The sequence below is a fragment of the Taeniopygia guttata genome, chromosome 2 (genome assembly GCF_048771995.1).
Source record: "Taeniopygia guttata chromosome 2, bTaeGut7.mat, whole genome shotgun sequence".
NCBI classification, from domain to species: domain Eukaryota; kingdom Metazoa; phylum Chordata; class Aves; order Passeriformes; family Estrildidae; genus Taeniopygia; species Taeniopygia guttata.
Genome location: NC_133026.1, coordinates 96,666,841 through 96,687,261, shown reverse-complemented (window position 1 = coordinate 96,687,261; position 20,421 = coordinate 96,666,841). Strand labels below are relative to the sequence as shown.

The 20,421-nt window shown below is 39.2% G+C and overlaps 1 protein-coding gene and 1 long non-coding RNA gene across 2 annotated transcripts in view; both read left to right on the top strand.

Annotated features, from left to right (window-relative positions):
* The first annotated feature begins 217 nt into the window (after positions 1-217).
* Positions 218-20,421, top strand: part of LOC115493832 (uncharacterized) — a 35,159-nt gene continuing 14,955 nt past the window's right edge. Inside the window, exons 1-2 of the long non-coding RNA XR_003958796.4 lie at positions 218-351; positions 5,340-5,443. This is a non-coding gene — a long non-coding RNA (uncharacterized lncRNA). The remainder of the gene's footprint in view (positions 352-5,339; positions 5,444-20,421) is intronic.
* Positions 9,275-19,590, top strand: DSEL (dermatan sulfate epimerase like). Its single transcript, XM_030265927.4, has 2 exons — positions 9,275-9,605; positions 10,180-19,590. The coding sequence occupies exon 2, from the start codon at positions 11,139-11,141 to the stop codon at positions 14,787-14,789; it is 3,651 nt and encodes a 1,216-aa protein (XP_030121787.1). The 5' UTR covers positions 9,275-9,605; positions 10,180-11,138; the 3' UTR covers positions 14,790-19,590.

Here is a 20,421-nt window from a genome sequence, read left to right as displayed (position 1 = left end):
CTGACAAGAGAACTGCCAAGAGGATGAGAAATATAAGTGCTAGGATGACTAGAAATTTGCTCACTTATTGTCACAGTTTCAAACTATTTGATATGTTACCTCAAACATTTAGATTTCACCAATGAGTGACATCAATAAATCATTCACTTCTACAGAGAAGTGTCAGGGAAATTTTGAACAATTCTCAATAATTTCTTTGCAACTCTAGGCAGCAGCAGTGCCTATCTGTCACAAGCCTAATAAGCTCTGGGCTGTCGTAGCTGGGACTTGGATAGTTTTCTGGGCATATTGCAAAACAATGTGGATTTGTGAGGAAGAAGGAAGGCTATAGCATCTTCCTGGCTGCCAGAGGTAATTCCATATCTGTGGGAGAGGCACAGTTCAGCAGATGCAATTGAACTCATCTTGGTTTTTGATGGGCCTTGTCTGTTGTTTGCTTGCTGCTCTTATGACTGCAAATATATTACAAATTATCCAAAGATAGATTTTTTGGTGCACTAGAAAAGCAAAGGGGGGAAAAATATTTGAAACTGAGGGCTCCATTTTTGTTGACAATTAGATAGAAAAGAAATCTATCAACTGCCATGTCTCCTGGGAATGAAAAAATGCTGGAAATGTGCTAACTGCTGAATTTTTCTATGAAGCATTTTTGACAGCAAGTATCTCAGGTTAAATGGATGGATATTTTTTGTTCTTACATTTATTGCTTTTCAGTAGTGCTATTTAGAAAGCACTCGAGTGCATTTACCTTTCTGTAAATATTTCAGTCCAGTAAGTCAAAATAATACTGTGCCAAGGATACCTATTGTATGCATTGTGAAAAAAAATTTTGTCAGTTGACATACACCACCTATGTATAGAAGTTTGTCACTTCATAAAGCCCCCTAAACAAAACAAAGCTTTTATAAAGCAAATTGTTGAAGTTATACTGCCCTCATAATGGTTACTAAGGTGGGATTCTGAATAAGCCCAAGACAGATCAATGAATCACTAGTATTGTCAAGGCCAACTTCAGGCAGTTGCTTAGGCAGTAAAACTGAAATGGGGAGGAAAATAGCCATAGTTTAATGATCTTCTTTAAGTAGATCTTTAATTACATTCTTCCTATAGCTATGCTACGTGTCTGCAAAGACATTTTGGTTGGCTAATATAAGATCAGTGTGTATAAGCTAGGAGTTACTGCTATGCAGAAGCAGGGCAAGAGATAAGAGGCAGTAAGACTGACGTGAAATTCTGTTGTCACATTTCAGCCCTACTTCTTCTCCCTGAGTCTTTTTTTTACTGCAAGACTTGCCTACCCACACTTAGAAGTGCCAAAATTATTTTTTGTCTTATGTTCCTGAGAGGTCTTGAGATGCTTCCCAAACCAGTTATGTTGGCAGAACAGAAAGCAGTTCCATTGCCATGATAAGAAACCTATTTATATGACCTTTATAAATGTCCACTGTATTTTCCCACTTTTCTAGATGAATGAATGTTGTAAAAGAAAGTCTGGTGTGATGAAAGATTCATATTTTAAGACCTCTGAATTTCTCTTGATAGTTCTTTTAAGCATCAAATTTGACAATATCTTTTGAGAAGTACATCTGCTCTTAATTAAAGACTTCAGTTACAGCTAATCCATCATATACTTTGAAAAACTCTTCCAGTCTTAATTACAAACACTGTTAATAATGTAAAACTCATATATCATTAAAGTTCAAGCTTCAGGTTTCAGCTATCTGATAATTTCATTCCTCTTGCTATTAATATAGAAACTCTCCAGTGTGAGCTCTCTGTGTAGAGATATATAGACTGATTAACTTGCATCCTAACTTTATCCTCCCAAATTTAAATAAGAGTCTTCTCTTTAATATAGGTCAGCTAAGAACCATCCACTGCCCTGAAGTAATATTCAGGCAAATTTTTGATATATCAGCTTAGATCCCAGGAGGAAGACCCTCATTTATAGAGCATGTTATCTATTCCAGTTAGCAAGGCTTGTTAAAACTGGCTTGGGTACCTGTGTGCAGAGGTGCACAGTGTTATGTCGACATAATCAGCATCTCTGGCAGCATTAACAAGTTAATTAACAAAAAAAAAAAAATATAACAAAGGTACTTAGAATAACAGATGGAAACAAACCTACAGGCCAAAATACATTAGCAGGGAAAATGGCAATAAAAGCGGAAACTTCCTAAAATTAGTGTTTGAATGATCTGGGAAAAATCCAAAGGAATTTAATGCAAATCCTGTGTTCTAGGTTGTGAGAGCCACTGTGCTGCCTATAATCCAGCCTAAGTCACTGGTATATGTACTGGTATATTGGTATGATGTTAATATTTCTGCACTACTTTCCTAACAAGACTCAAAGAAGCCCAGTTACAATCTACTTAACATTTAGCAAAACAAATGTTAAAATTGAGTGGTAACTCTAAGAACTTGAGAATGTAATTTTTACAATAACATGGAAAACTATTTGCAACAATGAGCTCTTACTTCAAAGGTTTGACAGTATTATTTTCAACAGTTTTACTTGTCTGACACTCAAATTTTTAATGTTCCCTTAGATTATTAAAAATATTTAGCATTCTAGACCTCTCCTCCTACAGAGAAAAAGATCAGAATTAAGAATGGAAGGATTCAACCAAATTACAAAATTGTTTACCTTAATCTCCAAAGATGTGCTCTTTACTACTGCCTACCTTCAGATATGTTATTTTCTATGCCAGGTGAACTAAACTGAGGAGTTTTTCTAGCTGAAAACTAGTAGTTATTTTGTCAAGTACGAGTTTTACAAAAACAGTCCCCTTGCCTGGTTCATCACGGCTATCTAATCCTTAGAAAATGGGGAGATGGGAATAGGCAGCCAGGTATGACAAGAGTGGCAGATCACTTCATCAATGTTAAAATTCTTGTAGAAACACACTTTTCCATTAAGTAGTACTTCATAGTAATTTTATTAATTCTCATAGGACAGTGTAAAGTAAGATATCCCGCTAAGTGGATGAATGTGGCCGTTATTGACATAAAATTATTTAGGATATTTAGGCAGAACGGGTTAAGTATAATTTGAATTCAGGGTGCTGTGCAAAACCAAGACACCCCATTTCAACCTGACACCTTATTTGTTTCCCTGGGATGATGACTGACCTAATACATGCTGCTTTGTCTGACATTCCTTATAATATACTATGCTTTGTTCAAGTAAATACAGTGTTTGAATTCTTTGTGACATAAATCATCTTAATATCTGTCTTAAATATTATTTAAGTTATAAAAAGCAAACCCAGGAGATACTCTTAATCACTGCTGCCAACCTGAGCATACCCATATGGGCTGTAATCTGTAGCTTTCCTGTTTTCTAATGCTTCTAAAGCTGCTAAATATAAGCCTGTACATTACTATAATGAATAGAACTACAAAAAATATGCTTAGTTAAGATTTGTAGTTGTACCATTTAACTATAATGTATAATTTAGTATCTCCTTAATCATATAATTTGGAGACAATGGTGTAGATCATAAGAGTTTTTGTTTTCAGTCTCATGATTTAATTGCTGCCTCTGTAGGTTCTGCTTTTCCAGTAAGAACATTTTTCATATATATTCCTCATGGGTTGGACAATATATTTAAAAATATGTTTGGGCTAATTCTAATTTATAGTTGCTAGTGAGTAAGAATACTGCATTAATACCTGCTTGTGAAAGGATCCCAGTGACGGGATACTGGGATTCAGGCCCAAATGCAGAGCTTATGAAGTTAGTAGAAAGGCATTCACATCATCAATGGGGCTTATATTAGGATAACAAAACTACAGCTGAGATATCTCTGCTGAAATGAATGAAAAAAAAATGGGATTTGATACCCATATTTGTTACTTTGATACCAAAATCTACGGAGAGCATGCCTCCATGCATTGATTCTTCACATGTGACCTCTACCTGCATTACAAGGGTACAACCCTATTTACAGCAATATTATATAAACCTTATCTACCTCAGAAGATTCCAATGTTAAGTTTTTCTCTGGTCTAGATTGTAGCATATATTTGATCATGCTTATGTCTGATGAATGTACCACACTGAGGTTCAAAACTTAATGCCTGGTAAACTTAGTGTTGAGTTTTTATTGTTGGTTTGTTTTTCTGGGTTTTCTTTGGCAGTGGAGAATTAAATGTCAAGAACTTCATAGATTGTCAAGACACTGGGTCAACGAAAAGGAGTCTCTTTCCTCTTTCACTCTTTTGGGCTTTGTGTTATAATTAATTTACCTACATACTGTGCTTAACATGTCAATACCTAGCAGGTTGAAAAATACAATCAACAAGCCTTGAATACTTAAATGCTTCCACAAATATAACATTTGTAACATTAATTTTCTCTCTCTGCCTGCTGATGAGTTTTCATAGTGAAATATTTGCTTTGATGTAGATCTGCACAGATTTTATTCCAATGAATTTGATAGCCTAAGAATTTGGCTTTGTGCTGTTCTGACCAACTACTGTGAACCTTCTCGAGATCCCACCACTGCACACAGCATCATCACTGATGCTTTTAAACCTCTTCCACTGAAGATTGTTTGATTAAAATGCTAATAAAGTACAAATAGTCCCATTTGCTTCATACGTGGCATCTAAGGTACCCACAAATGGATTTAAAATTACCCCTGTATGCAGCTGACATTTAGAAGGGACAGTTTAGCGTCTACTTAAGCTGGCCTAAAACTGATGTCCCGTTGAGTCTGCAGTACCAATTCTGTAGCAAAGAGACTGCCTACTGCTTGGACACAAAGGGGCTGGCAGGAGCACACAGCTGGGACAGGGGAGGAGTGCAGCACCACACTTTTGGCAGTTTCTCCATCCTCCTTCTCTCTGCTGACAGTGACACCGGGTACTTTTCAGCCTCTCCAGTCATACAGTGATGGAGAACTGCACTGACAAGAGCATTTGCAATATGGAAAAACATGTCACTTTTATACTTTGTTTGCATGGTGTGATAAACATGTTAATTTTCAGTTTTAATAAAATCAGGATATTCTTGCCTGCCTTTCTGTGTTTTGTTACTATTGCTTATAGCTAGTTACAAATCCTAAATGCAAAAAAAAAAAAAAAAAAAACTTAAATAAAATAGTAATATATTACAAAAAATAAAGAGTGTCACCATACGCTCTCTTTTCCATGTAGTCTACTCTCCATTTTTACTGAAATTACTTGAGCCCCAAAAGGCAGAAAATTTGATATTAATTATTTATATACTTAATCCTTCACCCCCTTTATTTGGCACATCTTCACCATTAACATCAGATTTCTCCCTCCAAAACTAATGGTCTCCTAATGTGAGTTTGCATTGTTCCTGTCAGGTGGGGCTCTACAAAGAGGAAATGGACCTGGATATTGCAAAAAGAAGTGTCATAGTCAAGCAAGAGACACAATTTGGAGGAATGTTCCTTTCTCTGAGAATGTGGTAAACATTTTGTTTCAATACCTGTTTATTGTAAAACGTGAGCTATTTTTGGGTTGCAGAGGGTCTAACTTCTTCCCTCTAATTCAATTCAATTGTGCATACTTGCACAATGTGTGCAAGTTTCTATGAGTGATTACATTTTTGAAAGGTGACATAATTTCACAGGATGCCCCTAGTTTGAAACAAAAAGATCCTGTTTGCTGAAATAGACAAAAGATTAGGTCATTTGAGAGTTGAGAGATTGTGGTTATCATCCTTAAAGGGGAAAAGCCCATTTCACCATATTTTCTTTGTGAAACGTGGGTTCTTCTGATAACAGACTTATGCATTAATGTGGATCCAAATCACCCCTGCATTATTTTCCAATATTTTTTCATTTGCTGTAATAAAAGAAAGAACTGTGAATGAGTGTTTCAAGAATTTACAGTGAATTAGGTCTTCAAGTAGATTTTGATTCAGGAAAGTCTATCTTTTCATCTATAGTAAGGTTGAGTAATGAAATAAGCACCAAGCCCCACCAATATAGAAAGACTTCTAGTTGGTCAAGAACTACCACCCAGAATTGTGATGTCTCTGAAATAAAGCCTCTACTTTAAACTAAGGAATTTATGTACTTGAGCTATGTGAGGAGTTAGAAGTTTCAAGAGTTTACCACCCCTGGAACCTAATTATCTCAATCCAGATCTTTTCTAAATACCTGCTCTTTTTGCCAATGTTCATTAATGTCTCATATTTGACACCAGCACCTCATTCATATATGAACTTCTGAATTATTACTCTATTTGACACTGGCAAGTATTTTGTTGCAGTCCAGCTGACTGGTCTACTCTTCACATCCATCTGTTAGCACTTGGCCTGTACTCAAGATAAATAGCACTACTAGCATTTTCAAGATCATTCAGATGGCTGATCTTGGTATCAGGGCAGAATGCTATCCCTGAAGCAGTACACCACAGCGTATCACCAACAATGACCCATGATTTTTTGCACTAAGAAATTGATGTGACAGTGAGGTCACTTTCCCATTACTCAAAACTTACTTCTCTGCTACAGTATCTTTTTCTTGCTGATAGACCATAAGACTTGCTTTTTAGCAAGTTATGAAAAATATTTGAAAATGTAATAATATAATGCAATTTGTTGCCCGATGGTCAGTGTTTCTACAAATAAAAATGTAAATGGTAACTTTTAATAGTTACTTTCACAATTAACAGTTTTTCTGAAAGTGACTCTGATTTTCGTGACCAGTCTTTAAACAGCATTATGCAATCAGGTAAGGCGGAATGCCAATACAACTCAGATTCATTTTGAGCAAAAGAGTTGGTTACAAACCAGATTTATTACCTAAATCCAGCTCCTTTGAAGTTTGCTTCACTTAATTGCTAATCTGTGATACCAGCTGTATCCAAGTTTTTGCTTTTGTTCTTGAGTTATAGTACAGTTACTATGTGCCTCTGCTGACTCTGAAAACTACCAATAGAACAAAAAAAAAAAAAAAAGAATACTAGTTTTACCACTATTGGTTTTTGGTTTTATCTGAACTTGAGTTTTGTGGTGTTTTTTGGTTGGGTTTTTGTGGCTTTTTGTGGTTTTTTTAGATGGGTTGTATTCGAAGCAAAGTTGCTTGAAAATGACAGACACTAAAGCCCATGTGTGACTGTTTGAAATCACACATGGTTAAAGGCACTCCCACTTTCTAATTTACTTAGCAAAAAATAAGGCTGAACTATTTTGCCAGTGAATCTTTGCTAATGCGAAAAAGCTGCCACAGAAAAACTGAAATGCCATACAAATGCCTTCATTGCCTTATAAATAAGACTTTTTCTAAATTGTACCATTTGTGAATATATGAGGCCAGTCAGTAAATCACGTTCATGTTTCTCCACAAATATCACACTGCAATTGAACACTGTATATGCAATGATCTCAGCACTGGTCCCAGGGAGTAAGAAAAGCTCTTGGGAGAGCTTTACTCTTGCTTTTAACCTAAGTCCTACACATACTCTGCTCATTCTGAATTGCCTGACAATTTATGGGAAAAGTCATTCTCTGAGACTTTAATATGTTCCAGATATTGGGAAAAAATGTCATGGCTACAATGAGAATAGTAGGAAAGACTTGGGAGGTTTTCATTTGTAGTGTGTTCTACAGACTTAAAGGGAAATGTGGCCTACAGACTTAAAGGGGAATGTGGCCTCTGTTGTTGCTTTACATTTCCTTTTGCTTTCCTCTTGGAATAACTTCCCTGGTAGCATAAAAAGACACAACTGTAAAAGATTCAAGGTCAGGGAATTATGTGCTGATCTTTGTTCATTATGCAAATTTCTTCTGCTGGGAAGATATGATCCAGGCAACAATCAGTATTTTTCCTTTTAAACCAAGTCTATAGGGCACATCTGAGACATTAGAATGGTTCCAGGCACAGTTCATCACTAATGTAAATGTGCATAATTTAATAATTTAATCCTTCTAAGGTGCACTCTGTCGCACAAAGAAAGAGAATCAGTATTCATAATGTATGGCCTTTACATATTCATATATTCATTTCAAGATAGTTACAGAATGAGTAGCTTACACAATACTTAAATATGCAACAGCATTTCTAGGTATGGGGGCTGATAAAAAAAAAATAGAAGAATATAGGCTATGCCTTGGAAAAAGTTATGCTTACTGACATGATTAAAATCCACATACTTTAATGTATAGATTATAAACACAGTAAGTGGTAACAGACCCAAAATCTCACAACCTTTTGTTTCCGGCACTCGATTACCAAAGAACAGCTTGGTCACAAACATGAGGTCACAAAATCAGACTCTGAAAGTCATCACCGTCAACCCAAACTGATTCAAACCCGATAACGGTGCTATCTATACCTCTTGGATTTTGTGGGCAGACCACAGCACCAGGGGGGCAGGTCAATATTTTCTGCTGGCCCTTCAGCGCACCACTGACCGTGACGACACGAGCGACAGAGGATTTTACTCCTCGTGACCGCCTTTGTATTTTACTTCAGAAGCCTTCAGCTAAAGCTGAATGAGAACCATTGAAATACGTCGCATGAAACGAAGTGCCATCGCAGGAGCGCTGTTAATAATGAAGTGTGACGGCCACAAACAAAAGCGGAAGGTGCGCATCCCCGCGGTGCCTGACACATGGGCAATGCCAGGTAGTTATTCCGCTCTCACAAAGTTGTCACCCACGGGAGGGGAGGCTCCTGAAGCCCAGCCCAACGCAGCCCAGCCCAGCCCAGCTCTGCCTTGCCCTGCCGAGCTCGCCGCTCCCCGGGTCGCCGCCGCGACAGTGTCCCTGACACTGCCCCCTCCGGGAGCTGCGGGGGCCGGTCCGGGGCGGGGCGGCGGCTGTCGGCCGGCCACGGGGGTGACCCACGGCGGCAGCTTTTCTTCCACGAGCCGCCTCGTACCTCCTCAGCTCCCCGCTCCCGCACCGGGACCCGCTGCATCGGGTCACCGCGGTCTCTCGCATTCCCCCGCCGCCTGCGCCTCTGCCAGGCGGGGCCCCCGGCTCCGAACCCGGCCCTGCCCCGGGCGCTCCCGCCGAGCCCCGCTCCCCTCCGCCGGCAGCCCAGGCGCGGGGGCGGCGGTGACATCCGCGGCCGGGAGCGGGGCTGGGCTGGGCTCCGGGAGCAGCGGGACAGCGCACGCAGCCGCAGGAAAAAGCCGCCGGGAGCCACGGTGGGACCGGCAGCCCGGCAGCCCGCCCGCCGCCGAGCTCGGCGCGGAGGATCGGCACATCCCCGTTCCACCGGGGGTGGCTCTGCCAGCTCCCCCCGCCGCCTCCCCGCCTCCCTCCCTCCCTTCTTCCCTCCCTCCTTCCCTCCCCGCCCCTCCTGAGCGACATCCCTGCGAGTTTGCCTGGCTGCCCGCGCCCGTCGCTGGGCGCTCGCCGCCGCATCTCCCTCTCCATCAACTCCTGGGAGCCGCCGGCGGAGGGTAGGGACCAGAAGTTGCGGCCAGCCCGGGTGGAAAAGTAGAGGCAAGAGCGGACGAGGCCGGAACCGAGCGCAGCCCGGCCCAGCCGAGCGGGGCCGGCGCGGCGGCCGCCACCCGCAGCCCCCAGCCGGGGCTGGCCCCGCGCCCCGGGCCGCGCCGGCCGGGACAGAGCGACGCAGCCCCGCGGGAGCCGGCGCGGACCCACCGCGGTAAGGCGGGGCCGGGCTCGGGGGCGGCGGGCGCCGGGGGCCCGCGGTCTTCGCCGAAACTTGTCCAAGTTGTGCGGCCCCAGCGCGGGCAGGGCGCGGCGGCGGCGGGCGCCCTCTGCCGGGCTCGGTGCGCGCGGCGGGCGGCGCTCCCGGGCCGGTCCCGGCTGCCGGGTTTCCTGCTTCCTTCCGCCCGCGGAGCCGCTCGCGTGGTACCGACACGCGTGTGCTTCTGTTTTAATTCGAGCTGAATTGAATTTCGGAGGCGCGTGTCAGATTTATTTCCATGAGTAGCTCCTGGTAGCGTAGCTGGAAAATATTCCCTGGGACCTCATGTTCACGCTGGAAATGGTGAAATAAAGGGGGCTTGAGTAGCCAATCTGAATTGCTCTTTTGCCAAGGGTAAATTTTGTGGAACTTTGAAAATGCTCCTTCTTTTATTTCTTGAGTTCCTTAAAAGAAAAGATGAATGAACTCATCTTTCCTATAAACTTAGTAGCAGTTTGTTAACCAAACTACTTTAACTATGTTCTGACATCTACACAGTTTCAGAGAACTTTTGCTTCTGTTTCCACAGAAAGAACCTACATGCGAAGTGAAAGGAAACCTGAAACTGATCTTCTTACAAGAAAGTATTGGCTTTCTGCCTCTTTCACATGTTTTCCTTTTGCATCATAATGGAAAAAATCGGGATTTTTTGAATCATCGAGGCCAAATTTGGGCATCACTAGCTGAAGAAAATATTTTAAAAGATTTGAAAATATGTCAGTATGACTCTTAATTCAGATGCATCTTTCACAAACAGAGAAGAATAGTGGTTAAAAGCATTGCAGTTTCATCAAAAGGATCTAATGGAGAATCTATGTTGATTTTTTTAAATTATTGTTTTCCTTTCCATCCCTCCATGAATCCCAAAAGAGAAAGATGGAAAGAGTGTGTAAGAAAATTGAAAAAAGGCAAAGACTGAAGACAGTAACTTCAATTTTGGAATCTAGTTTCAAAATGTTGTATATTCCCTGTTTTATCAAATATAACATATTGTTTTGAATAAATTATATAATTTTGTGATCAGTGGAGTTTTCGTCAGCTCTAAAAGTGGAATTTGGCCTGATTGAAAGCTTTTCAAGAGAGCAAACATATTACTCCAATTCCCGTTTTAGATCATGCTTTTCAAGTTACCAAGAGATAGTGTTTCAGTCTGTTACTGTGCAGTTGATCTGTGCTTTATATGCATATTGTAGAGATTTTACTTTTTCCCTGATTTTAGTGCTTATGATTATAGTGTTGTATTTGAGAAAAGTGTGAACAGACAAGGCACCTGAGATTTAATTTTCCAAGAGCCTTGTCATTTAAATGTTGTATCTCAATTGCAAGTAGTCTGAGCCTTTGTTGTAATGCACAGTACACAATAAGTCTTTTCTCATAAAAATATGCCTTAAGATATTATTTTTTTAACAAACTGGATGAAAGTTTGATATCTGACTACTGCTTTTTGAAGAAATGTATGTCTGGGGAAGAGGAGCTGCCTAATGGATCATGGCTCTGATGTTCACGGGGCATACTCTGTTTCTAGCATTAATGGTGTTTGATGTCTTCACTTTTGAAGAATCTGTAAGCAATTACTCTGATTGGGTGACTTTCATAGAAAATGTAGATCAACATGAAAAACAGCAACTTGAAGGTCTTAGTGCTGAGCAGAAGCTGAAAAGAACAGTTCTTCATCCAAGCTTGTATTTTGATGCTCAGGATGTTCAGGCACTGAGGCAAAAGGCTCGTACAAGCCATTTGCATCTCTTCAGAGCCATCAGAAGTGCGGTGATGGTTATGCTGTCCAACCCTTTATACTACCTACCTCCACCCAAGCACATTGATTTTGCAGCCAAGTGGAATGAGATTTATGGTAACAACCTACCCCCTCTAGCCTTCTACTGTTTGCTGTGCCCCGAAGATAAAGCTGCATTTGATTTTGCCCTAGAATATATGGATAGAATGGCTGGATACAAAAACTGGTTGGTTGAAAATGCTCCTGGAGATGAAGTGCCACTCGGTCACTCCCTAACAGGATTTGCCACTGCTTTTGACTTCTTGTATAATTCACTGGAAAATGAGAGAAGGCAAAAATACTTGGAGAAGATATGGTCTGTGAGCGAGGAAATGTATGAGTACTCCAAGGTTCGTTCCTGGGGAAAGCAGCTTCTCCATAATCACCAAGCAACCAATATGCTTGCCTTGCTTATTGGGGCTTTAGTAGCTGGAGTGGACAAAGGATCTCAGGCGAATATTTGGAAACACACTGTTGTTGATGTGATGGAGAAAACAATGTTTCTCCTCAATCATATTGTAGATGGGTCTCTGGATGAGGGAGTAGCTTATGGGAGTTACACAGCCAAGTCAGTAACCCAGTATGTTTTCCTGGCTCAGCGACACTTCGGTATTAACAACTTGGAGAATAACTGGCTGAAAATGCACTTTTGGTTTTATTATGCCACCCTACTACCAGGCTTCCAGAGAACTGTGGGTGTTGCAGATTCTAATTACAACTGGTTTTATGGTCCTGAGAGCCAACTGGTTTTCTTGGATAAGTTCATCATGAAGAATGGAGCTGGTAACTGGCTGGCACAGCAAATTAGAAAACACAGACCCAAGGATGGGCCAATGGTGCCATCCACTGCACAGAGGTGGAGTACATTGCATACTGAATTCATATGGTATGCTGCTGAAATCACTCCTCAGCCACCTCCAGACTACGGTACTGCTAAAATGCATGTGTTTCCTAACTGGGGAGTTGTTACTTATGGGGCTGGATTGCCAAACAGTCAGACAAACACCTTTGTATCCTTCAAATCTGGGAAACTCGGTGGACGTGCTGTCTATGATATTGTTCACTTTCAACCCTATAGATGGATTGATGGGTGGAGAAGTTTCAATCCGGGGCATGAACATCCTGATCAGAACTCCTTTACTTTTGCTCCCAATGGACAGGTGTTTGTGTCTGAGGCTCTTTATGGTCCTAAACTTAGCCACCTTAACAATGTCTTGGTGTTCGCTCCATCTCCTACAAGCCAGTGCAACCAGCCTTGGGAAGGACAGCTTGGTGAGTGTGCCCAGTGGCTGAAATGGATTGGTGATGAGGTTGGAGACTCAGCTGGAGAAATTATAACAGCCTCCCAGGCTGGTGACATGATGTTTGTGAGTGGTGAGGCAGTATCTGCTTACACATCAGCTATGAAACTGAAAAGTGTGTATCGCATTTTGCTGCTTTTAAATTCTCAGACATTGTTAGTAGTTGACCATATCGAGAAGGAGGAAGACTCTCCTGTTAATTCAGTCAGTGCCTTTTTTCATAATCTTGACATTGATTTTAAATACATACCCTATAAGTTTAAGAACAAGTACAATGGAGCTATGATGGATGTGTGGGATGCCCACTACAAGATGTTTTGGTTTGATCATCATGGGAATAGTCCTATTGCTAGGATACAGGAGGCTGAACAAGCTGCTGAATTCAAAAAGCGATGGACTCAGTTTGTAAATGTTACCTTTCCAATGAAAAACATGCTTACAAGGATTGTTTACCTTTTCTATGGCCCGTATGTCAATGTTTCTGACTGTAGACTCATGGATAATGCAAAATCTGGTTTTCAGATTTCGCTCAGTGTCAACAACACTGAAAATACCATCTCTGTTGTGACTGACTATCAGAGTTTAAAGGCAAGGTTTGATTACTTGGGATTTGGTGGTTTTGCTAAGGTAATTCATGAAAATAAAGTGACCAAGTTTGGTCTTGGTACTGAATCTGTGAAAAAAGATATGAAAAATAATAGGGTAGTTTTCCCATTTGGATTCAAAGTGAACATAATTGCAGGATTAATTTTGGGTGTCAGTTTGGTCATACTGGCTTTTCAGTGGAGGTTTTACATATCCTTTGGCAAAATGTTGCGTTGGATCCTGATACTGGTTGTTACACTGTGGCTTATTGAATTGGTGGATGTGTGGAGCATGTGTACTCAGCCCATCTGTGCAAAGTGGAGCACTGACATGACAAGGCTAGAACGTGATAAAGGCAATAAAGCCAAACAATTAGAAGGAAACCCTGTCGTTTTGCCAGATGTTATAATTACTTCACTTCCCACTTCTGGTGCAGAAATTTTAAAACAGCTGTTTTTCAATACCAGTGACTTCTTATACATCAGGATACCTACACCCTATCTTGAAATTCCTGAGACTGAATTTGAAATTGATTCCTTTGTAGATCCATGTGAATGGAAGGTTTCTGATGTCCAGAATGGTAATTTTCGTCTTATACAAGGGTGGCTCCAGTCTCTAGTTCAAGACACGAAGTTGCATTTACAAAACATTCATTTATATGAAGCTAGCAGAAGTAAAATTGCTCAGCATTCTGCATTAAGCAAAGACAAAAAGAAAAGGTCCAAAAAGAGAGAATCCCTGTTAGAGCAAAGAAACAGGGCAAGAGGGAGTCAAGAAAAAGATGCTGAATATATTAGGGAGCTGAGAAGACACCTTGTCTATTATCCTAATGCACGACCTGTGCTTAGTTTAACCAGTGGGAGCTGGACATTAAAGCTTCCCTTCTTTCAGGAAATCTTAGGACCATCAATGAGAGCGTTATATGTAGTGAGAGACCCACGGGCATGGGTCTATTCAATGTTGTACAAAAATAAGCCAAGCCTTTACTCCTTGAAAAATATTCCACAACACGTGGCTGCAATGTTTAAAGGGGAGAATGGTAAAGAAAAATGTAGTTTAAATGAAGGCTATGCCTCTGAGTTTGAATCACTAAGAAAAGAAATTTCAAATTCTAATTCAAATGCTATTTCTCTGTTGTCTTATTTATGGCTAGCAAACACAGCAGCAGCAATGAGGATAAACAGGGACTTGCTGCCAACAAATTATCAGCTGGTCAAGTTTGAAGATATTGTGAGCTTTCCTCAGAAGACAGCTGAAACAATTTTTGCCTTTCTTGGTATTCCTCTTCCTCCTGCTAACTTAAACCAAATTTTATTTGCCACCTCCACCAGTCTTTTCTATCTTCCTTATGAAGGGGAAATTTCACCAAGTAGCATTCATGCCTGGAAACAAAACATGCCCCATGAAGAGATTAGACAGATTGAAGATATCTGTTGTTCACTGATGGACCACTTAGGATACCCAAAGTTTATAGAATAAATGCTGCTGGTCAGCAGAAATTTGCACTAATAATCTCTGACTCCCAATTTGTGGATAAATATTAGATAAGTTTGTTTATTCTTGTAAAATGTGTACAGTCTGCTACTTTCAGAGAGATTATTTTAAGAAAAATGTAACTGTTCTTGAAACTGTGGAAGGGGTTTTTTTGTGTGTGTTTTGATTTGGTTTACATTAAAAAGATATTGTAACTATTTTTGTGGCCTTTCAAAAAAAGCTGTGTGAACCTTTGCAGAAGCACCAGCTGGGGCCTCTATAGCTCAGGGGATTAGTAATAGAACAGAGAGCTTTTCACCTCCAACTCACCAGTTTGACTCCAGCCCAAATGGTTAATTCCAGAAAGTATTTATCATCTGATGATTACATGATGGTTTATATGAAATTATACTTGTCAAACTGGTCCTGTTCCCAATGGTCATTATTGGCCCCCTTGGACAAGTTTACTGATGCATTCTGTCAATGTCTCACTGGTTGCTATGATGGTACAAAATAAACATAAACTGAGATTTAGGGCTGTTCAGCATCCTCTTAGTGGGAGAAAACAGAACATTCAAGTATATCTAGTTTCTTTTTTAAATTTGAGCAGACAGGTCCAGGACTGGAATGGACTCGGATATTAAATCTCGTTCAAGAATATGGTTCCTGCATGTCAGAAATTGGTACTTAAATTTAGGTTTGATGTTTCACAAAAGAGAAGTCTTAATTCTCTATTCCTGACAATATGGAACCCTTTGTAAGCCTGAAGTAAATTATATAGTGGAAAAGAAATGGTATGAAATCCAAGGAACTAGCAAGATCCCTCAAATGAACGGTTAAATTTGTGTAGTTTTAATCTTCCTCAACCTAATTTTGAATGCTGTTGAACTCTTGAACTCTTTTATTCTATACCTCTTGTCTTAGAGGTCCTGCAAAGATATTCTCTTTTTGAGTGAGACTCTTCCATCCACCTTTGTTGTAGCACATTTCTCTGCTGATTTTTGTGCATAATTTCCCTGGGACCAATGCAGCTATATGATGCCATTGGCATTGGCTTACTGTTGATGTCTGTATAAAATGCAATCTGAGATTTAGAAGACCTCAAATAAATCTCTAACCCTGTGTTGCTGCGGGATGTCTTGTCTGTATAATGAATTTCTGAAGACCAGCCATTGCTAACCTCAGGTCTTCCGTCAAAGAGGGAAGAGATCTGAAAATCACCTGACCCTCAGCCACCTCACATATGAGTGATGTTTCCCTGCAGCAAGCTATTTCCAAAGTTATCTGACTAGTGTTTAACTTGATGCTGTGATGTGATATTTATTTGAAAACAGATAGGCCTGATAGGATAATTGCGTCTTTGTCACAGCTTATTTTTTTCTTGAATCGAACTCTTTGTTTGCGCATGCCCATTAAGAAAAAAATTCCCATTTCCCAATTTAACTTGCTCAGCATTCTCTGGAAATGCATGCATATTGTAAATGTCTACAGACATGTATATCAGATCACAAAGAGACATCTATTTCCTTGACCATCTGTTTTTTATTATAAGTGGAATTGTGTTGAAATATGCTTCAATTGGTTTGTGGGAGCTGGAATCAGAGCTTATTATATTAAAATATGTGTGTAATTGTTATTTATTTAGGTGGTAAGCGTTGGGTAATGTCAAAAATGCAGTCAGTTTCCTCATAGAGATCACAGATACCCTTGCTGAATTTTAATATAAAGGAGTTCTTCTTTTTTCTTCCAATCTTACCATTATGTCCCTGTCTTACCCAGCTGTTTTGTCCCTCCCATTTGTACATTTCATCTCCTTGAGATATCTCATTATAACCTAGATAAAAGTACCTCTTTCTCAGACAGTCATTAGTGTGGCAAACCAGGCCTCTACCATGATAAAGCTGTCTATAATTTGTGGTCTCACTCACAGTAAATTACCTGTCATTTACTAGTAGTAGCTGTACTTTCCCCTTCAAACCTGTATTTCACCTTTGGCTAGGTGGAGTGCCATGTTAAAAGAAATATTAAACAAGTTAGTATACATTGGCATGTTAGTGAAACTTTTGTTTCCAACTATTGTTCTCCCAAATTACCTTCTCTCTGCAGCCATTTTTGATTGTATGTTAAAAGAAAGTATCGATGTCTGTACAATTTGTACTTGACAGACTAAATTTCAGCATTTACTTTCTATTTCCAGGATTTACAGTCTAGAATCAGAACAAATAAAAAGGCTTTTCTCTGTCAGAAGTTTTATGGCAGCTGAAGGTAAGATTTTGTAGGTATACAGAGTTGTTCTTAAAATTCTCTTCTGTTACTAGAATTCAGAAGAAGCATGGTCACTATACAGACGCAAACTTTAACCTCCCCTTTCTTCATATAGTAATGTTTAAGACTGCCAATAAACTTTGTGAATTGTTTGAACTTTTTGAAACCATGTCTGTTTAGTTACATTGTATTGAAAAGTGTCCTGACACTTTAATTTACACTTTCATCAATACACTTATGAAGACTAGTCTCAGTACTTATCTTCTTTTCTTCCTTTTTCTCCCTCTGTTAAATATTGATAATTATTTGTACTGAATTGTAGTTTGAACTGTCCAATTATGACACAGCTAAGATTCTAAGGTATTTGTTTAAAAGGCAGTTTTTATTTAAATGCTTATCTCTAAATCATATTTGGAAGCATAAGAAAAGTAAACACCAAGGAAACATTTCAGTTATTTACTTTGCAAGTAAGTGACATAGTCCTTAGGGAGACGCACATAGGTCTTGGTATTCAGAGTTCTATCAAATAGGATAAATCTGTAGTCTCTGAGCACATCTAAATGCCTCTATTGCTCCCAGTGGGCTTTTTCCAAGAGCCAAGAGCAATGTCTGCGGAGCTGATCCTCAGTATCATGTTCAGACTGGTTCCTTCACCCTTTTTGCACACAGCTGGCATTCAGTCCTCATCAGATTTATGTTTGAGTTTGCCAGATCCGGAGTTTAATTTCTGCACAAGATCCTCAATTATGTAAAATATATGGCACAACTCATTTGACAGTGTAATACTATTCTGTTAGAGCTAGAATGCAATTCAAATAAAAATTGCTTTTCAGATTTTACAAAGTTACTGTTAAGTGATTTGTAAAGCTTCAGTTCTGGATCAGAATTTTTTTGAAACTGTAAAAATGGTTTCATTTGCTGTTGAAACAAAGTTGTATAACTGGTAGCAAACTCCTGTCCATCCTACAGTCAATTAGTAGCATTAGAGACACTATATATTTGATTAACATAAACGTGCATTAACTGGAACATAATGCTGCATTTCCTGAAAACATTTGAAGTGCACAGTTCAAGATAAAGGATCAAAACATGTTATCAATATTTCTGTAAGTTACAAAAATTATCCATTTTTCAAGTGGCCCATATGTTGGGTTCCATATGTTAGAATATTTTGTAATTAGAAGCTGTGATACTTGTTTAGGTGACTTAGTAGTTTATCAAAATTATTTCTTTTTATTTACTTATAAATTTTCTTCAAGAGGATGAGTAATGGATCCTAACAGTTCTATGGTCAGGGCATAAGCTTGCATTTTTTCTTCTGTACTCCTTTATAGATTTGGTTCAGACAAAACCTGATTTGCTTAAATCCCATGAGGAAAGGGCTGTTTTCCAAGTGGAAACTTACTGTCTCAAATACCATATCTCAGTGTGGAATACAGACCATGAATTATGGATCAAATCTGTAAATTGTGAGCTGTTCGGAATTGGACCATAAGTGGCATGATGTCTAGGTGACCTCAGTGAATGTTGTGCCATTGCTTTCAACAGGAACAAAATACTGTCATTTACTGTCATAAAATTATTATCAACTAGTTAGCCTGAATATTTCTGAACAGAAGAAATGGCAGGAAATAAATACCTTAAGTGATCATTAAAGTTTATTCTTCTTGAATAATCTTCTTTATTAAAGGTTATTCTTGATTATTCTTCTTGAAAAAAGGAAGTGTATTCCAATAATTTAAAAAATATAAATTGCTCTGTAACTCTAATCAAAACTACCTGTAGGCTGCCTGATAAATTTATAAGCCCATAAAAGGAGGTATAGAAACAAACAGATATTCAAAATAATCTACAAAGCACAATTTTCAAATGTCAGGACTCTGATTTTCTTTAGTGAGAAGACATTTGCTGGTATGTGAACAACATTATTCTCGTAGGGGATGTGAATGGATAATCTCATGCTGTCTCTGAAAATACTTAATAATGGGAAAGTGCTGTTTCATGTTGCTGAAATGATGCTGTTTCAAATTAAACTATACATCTTTTGAGCAGGCAATGTGCTGAGAGTTATTTGTGATGGAGGAGAACAAAGACAGTCTGATCTCATTCACACAGAATAATTTCTGAAAGCTTAATTTATGGTTGTATAAATTCAGCTTTGTTTACTGCCTTTACTGAGAAAGATATTGTGGAGTTTTAAGAACATGACCTGAATTAATCTATGTCACATTAGGTAGTTTAACTTTCACATCTAAATAGAGAGTCTTGTCACCCTAGAATCAATGGAAAATGAGTGTTGCCCTCAAAGGTAAATCAGACATTGCTGCTATCTTTTTAAATACTCAAAAGCCAGGAGTGGTGAAACCCTTAATTTAAATGCCCACTGACAGACCTCAGATGAAGGTGGATGAATTTGGATTTAAATGTGTATGGTCTTACATTTAAGTAGATATTTGTGTCTGAGCAATTCCAGTGTATACACTGTCCTAACAAAAGTCTCTGAAACATCCTGCATAAAATAAAACTATTGTTAGTAAAACAATGAATTTGTGTTATCCTCTTTTTTCTTCTATATTATTTTGCCACTTCAGATATCACAAAACTTATCCTGCTATTCTTGTTTGTTTGAATATGAGAATCATTGTTATCTTTCACAAAGTATTGGTAGCAAGACATGATTCCGTCTGCCCTCAAAAGCACAGTAGGCACATTTGTTATTAAGTGAAAGACCACAAATTAGCTATATTTCTAGAACAGAAAAGGTGATTTCTCACCCAGATTTTTGGGAGCTAGACAGCTAGTGCAATCCATAAATTTGAACTCTATGAACACTACTTGCAAACTCTTCTAATTCCTGAACTATACACAGGAGTTTCTTCAGAGACAGATATTTGGCCTAGAAACCATTCTTTTAAGTAGGTAAGCAAATTGCAGCAGCCATGAATGTTCCAGTGCATTTATTCTTCTTTTTAAAGACACATAAGTCAAATAAATGAAACCCTCTGGATATCTTTTGCTGAATGTGGGCTGGCACAGGCAGCATCTGTCAGTTCCAGAGGCACAGGTAGTTCAGCCTCGTTATTACTGCAAAGACCTGTAACCCACATGAGGTGCAGCTGAGCTGCATCTAATGTTCTGCAGCTGAATTTTGCAGGTTTAACTGGTTTTTTGTTCATTTAGTTTTGCAATTTGTGTTTGGGAGATAAGTTTCAGGAGCAAGAACCTGATTCTATCTTTCTTGTGAACTTCAGCTTTCAGTTATAAAGAAAAGGTTTGCATATTTTTCAGTCTTTTTCACATGATATTTGACTGTGAGGTAGATAAATGTTTTTTGTTGATTTTGCAGTGGTTGGGTTTTTTTTGTTGTTGTTTT

Excerpts from the sequence above, each read along its gene's own strand:
- DSEL (XM_030265927.4), top strand. The coding sequence starts at position 11,139 with ATGGCTCTGATGTTCACGGGGCATACTCTGTTTCTAGCATTAATGGTG.